General features: G+C 35.6%; 1 protein-coding gene across 1 annotated transcript in view; it reads right to left on the bottom strand.

Annotated features, from left to right (window-relative positions):
- LOC100641020 (ribosome biogenesis protein BMS1 homolog) overlaps positions 1-1,613 on the bottom strand; it is a gene marked incomplete at its 3' end in the record, with an annotated part of 7,245 nt that overhangs the window by 1,546 nt on the left and 4,086 nt on the right. The window contains exons 6-7 of the mRNA XM_003390874.3: positions 641-781; positions 94-370 (exon numbers count right to left, since the gene is read on the bottom strand). Of these exons, the coding sequence (XP_003390922.1) occupies positions 94-370; positions 641-781 (418 nt within the window). The remainder of the gene's footprint in view (positions 1-93; positions 371-640; positions 782-1,613) is intronic.

A 1,613-nucleotide genomic window follows, 5' to 3' on the forward strand; every position in this document is an offset into this window, starting at 1 on the left:
CAGTCATTTAATTGTACATGCAACTTTAAAATCAATATATTTCAATTTAAAAAATATATACACTACATGTACATGTACATGCAGTACACTCACCATAAAAAGAAGCCATGCAGTGAATGTGCTCTGGAGTATACTTGAGCATTCGTCTCCTCCCATTGTGATCCTCCACTGAATACACACACAGGGTCTGGAACCTACGCCATCCCATAGACACAATCAGGGGGTCGTGTGACTTTAAAATCTTCTTGTACCAGCGATGACGCTTCATTCTGACGCGGACGTACCCTAGCTTCTCTTCTCCAGGGAGTAGACTGCCGACTATTATGGGATAGGATGGATCAAAGTGCTGGACAAACTCACAAGGTATGTTCTAAAAATAGTAACACAAGAGATAAAAATAGTAACATTATGAATTGTGTATTGCACGACAATTTTTTTAATATAACAAATTTTGTAGATTTTTTGAAGTGTCTGTAAAATAAAATTTCATATAAATCATTTGCGAACTTCAGATATAGGTCATTAGCAAAAATTATTATCCTACAACCTACATACATATATATATATATATATATATAACAACTGCTATACAATAGTATTGATTGAAGTACTGATTGATTGATATCATTATTTTGCTAACTGGTATCTCTAGACGGACATAAGCACCAGGTTGTACCCCTATATAGTCCTGCCTCTGCTCTGGGGGAAGACTCTCAAATTCTTGTCTGTTTCTCTTGGCTCGCTCAGCCATTATTTCCTTCATCTCATCATAATAAGTTACCTAATAATGTACATGTATGTGAAGTAAGGAAATAGAAATAGATGAAAAAGAATAAACAATTATGTGTATAAATTTACATGTATATGTATGTACAGTACATGTATTAAGAGACAGAGAGATCATGAAAAAGAGGAGACATCAACAAATCATTAATGCCAAAGTAAAATTAATATAGTGGGAATGTACATTTGCTTGTTTCTATACAAATAATTCGCATCAACATTATTATTATTATAACAAAAAATGTACTACAAAACTATCTGAATGGAGTACATTGTAATTATGGCTTCAGAAAACATTCAAGGCTACACCCACTCAAAAATGGATTGGGGACAAGATGGTGGCTATGATTGTGAGCTTATAGAAGACCCTCCTGATGAATTAACCTGCCCAATATGTCTCCTACCAATTAAGAGCCCACATCTCATCACATGCTGTGGCAGGAAGCTCTGTCATTCCTGTATCTACAGAGTACAACAAGCAGGAGGTCCATGCCCTTGTTGTCAAGAAAAAGAATATTACACTGTGTTAGATAAAATGGTGGAGAGGCAAGTGCTAGACCTAAAGGTGTATTGTAAGTATAAAAGTAAAGGATGTCCTTGGACTGGTGAACTGTGTGATCTTGAGGGTCATTTAAAGTCGTGTTTCGAGACTGCTTTTAACAGAAACAAAGAGCTTTTATCAGCAATACAAAAGATGCAAGGGCTTCTAAGCAACAAGATCGACAAAGAGAAGGAAACAGAGAGAACGATCAAGACTCTTAAAGATGAGAATGAACAACTAAAAGAACAACTACACCAGCTAAACAAACAATCAAGTCAACTGCCAAAAC

This window comes from Amphimedon queenslandica, unplaced genomic scaffold (assembly GCF_000090795.2).
Source record: "Amphimedon queenslandica unplaced genomic scaffold, v1.1 AMPQUscaffold_11603, whole genome shotgun sequence".
Classification (NCBI taxonomy): Eukaryota; Metazoa; Porifera; class Demospongiae; order Haplosclerida; family Niphatidae; genus Amphimedon; species Amphimedon queenslandica.